The sequence below is a fragment of the Octopus bimaculoides genome, chromosome 8 (genome assembly GCF_001194135.2).
Source record: "Octopus bimaculoides isolate UCB-OBI-ISO-001 chromosome 8, ASM119413v2, whole genome shotgun sequence".
Taxonomy (NCBI): Eukaryota; Metazoa; Mollusca; class Cephalopoda; order Octopoda; family Octopodidae; genus Octopus; species Octopus bimaculoides.
The window spans coordinates 27,121,777-27,123,877 of record NC_068988.1 but is presented as its reverse complement, the minus strand read 5'-3'; the positions used below and the strand labels follow the sequence as shown (position 1 = coordinate 27,123,877).

General features: G+C 35.7%; 1 protein-coding gene across 1 annotated transcript in view; it reads left to right on the top strand.

Moving 5' to 3' along the window:
- LOC106872460 (protein PIF) overlaps positions 1 to 1,840 on the top strand; it is a 20,611-nt gene extending 18,771 nt beyond the window's left edge. Inside the window, exon 7 of the mRNA XM_014919470.2 lies at positions 1,004 to 1,840. Coding sequence (XP_014774956.1) covers positions 1,004 to 1,051 — 48 coding nt within the window. The 3' untranslated portion in view covers positions 1,052 to 1,840. The remainder of the gene's footprint in view (positions 1 to 1,003) is intronic.
- The last annotated feature ends 261 nt before the right edge of the window (positions 1,841 to 2,101 follow it).

Here is a 2,101-nt window from a genome sequence, read left to right as displayed (position 1 = left end):
ACACACACACACACACACACACACACACACACACACACACACACACACACACACACACACACATGCTGACGCACACAAAATATACATTACATAATAGAAACAATTCACAAATTGCAGAATAGATCACGAATGGATCATGAACGTTTCCAGAAGCTCTCTTCGTTGACGTAAGATGAAATACTTATAATGCTAACTGCGTCGAATAGAAGAAAAGTGTATCTCCTGACAAGTAGAATATCTGAAGTGGTTTCGTTCTGTATATGAAATATTTTCATTTTATATACATCACTTACATTAGTGATGCTATTCAAACAGAGATGGAGATCACAACGTATTTACCCGCTTTGTTTTTTGTCATGACAAAAGAATATATAAAAACATTGACTGGTATATTCATTCTTAGATACGTTGTGGCAGATTCGAACCTAAATATACTACTCACTCATGTATTTCTTCATTTAAGATGAATATGTATTCATTAGTGCAAGGAGACTACGGGACACTCGGTGTTTCGACATCGATGTATCTCCTCAGTCAAACGCACCCCGAACTAATGAATCTAACTATATTTCTTGGGTCTTGTTTATAAATCTAGTAAAAATATTGTTTGCTGATGCATACTTATACCTGCCAACCGACAATAAATCATCATATGCAAGGTTGACTAGTGAAAATCAAAGCAATGAATTGCATATTTATTTTTTATAAGTTCCGGCAGATTCGAACGTGAATATGTTAATCGCTGTAATTTATAAGGCAAGCTTTTTTTTTTTTATCTCACTTTGCGAACATTTTGTACTTAGTATTTACCGGTATAGACTGCCACGGATTTTTAGGATTCTACGGCGCAGACACACAGATACCACACACATATACACACACATAAATACTGACACACACACAGACACGTGAACACGTCCACATTCAATATCTCAGTATTTCTCGACGTAGTTATACACTCCATTATGCTTCTGTTTTATAATAATTATTTCCATCTTTGCAGATCCATATCTACAAGTGTCTTCCGAGTGATCGCCGTCAACTAAAATAAAAAGAAAAAGGTGAAGAATCAGCACCAACTTCGAAATGCCATGCAAAATGGACATTATAGAAATATTGACAAAAATTCTGGGACCAATGAAATTTCTTAACAATATATTTAATGCAACTTATTTCAAGGTTTTGCACAAGGCCAGTAATTTCGTGGGTGGGGGGATAAATCGCTTACATGGATCCCATTGTTCAACTCGTGCTTAATTTATCGACCCCGAAAGGAAAAAGGTAAAGTCGACCCCGCCGGCATTTGAACTCAGAACGTAAAGTCGGGAGAAATGTCGCTAAGCATTTTCTACTTATTAATTAATTTCTACATATTAATTATATATTTTATATTATATACTTAATTAATGATGATAATAAATGTTTAGCTATGGAAGAGAAAGTGGAATGCCAGAATGAGAGAAAAGGTAGAGTGCCGGTTTAAAGTTATTCCGATATAGAGTTACATCCCTTTATGTTCTATCTCAGACACTTGTCGGTGATTGCTCTGCTTTTCAGGGTTGATAAAATAAACATGAATCATTTTTGGCGTCGATTCTATTTGTGGTTTTGTGACCCTGTAAGAGATCAATAGTACTGTTAGCTATGGCGATTGTCTTAGAGTAAAAGTTGCGCAGCTGGTGAGTTGGGGCTGTAATTCAGTTTTGATTCTCAGTTGGTGGAAATTCTGTTCGCTTAAGATATCAATCTAAAGCTTGGAAAAGCATGATTATTACAAAATCTCATGTTATGCTTCCTCTAAAATATCATTGTTATCTCAGAACATTTAGCTATGAAGTAATTTTCAAGGAAATAAAAACATATAATATTTTTATCTTTTGTTAGTCTTTTATTTATTTATTTATTTTTTTCTGCAGTCATGCTGGGGCACTGCCCTAAAGGCTTTAATTGAACAAATCGACCCCGGTACTATCTCTTTTGCAGAATCGCTTACGTAAAGATGTAAAGTAATCCACTAGTTGTCAAGCGGTGATGGCCGGGGGAGGGCAAAAACAAAGACGCACACAGACACACACAGACACACACAGACACAGACACACAC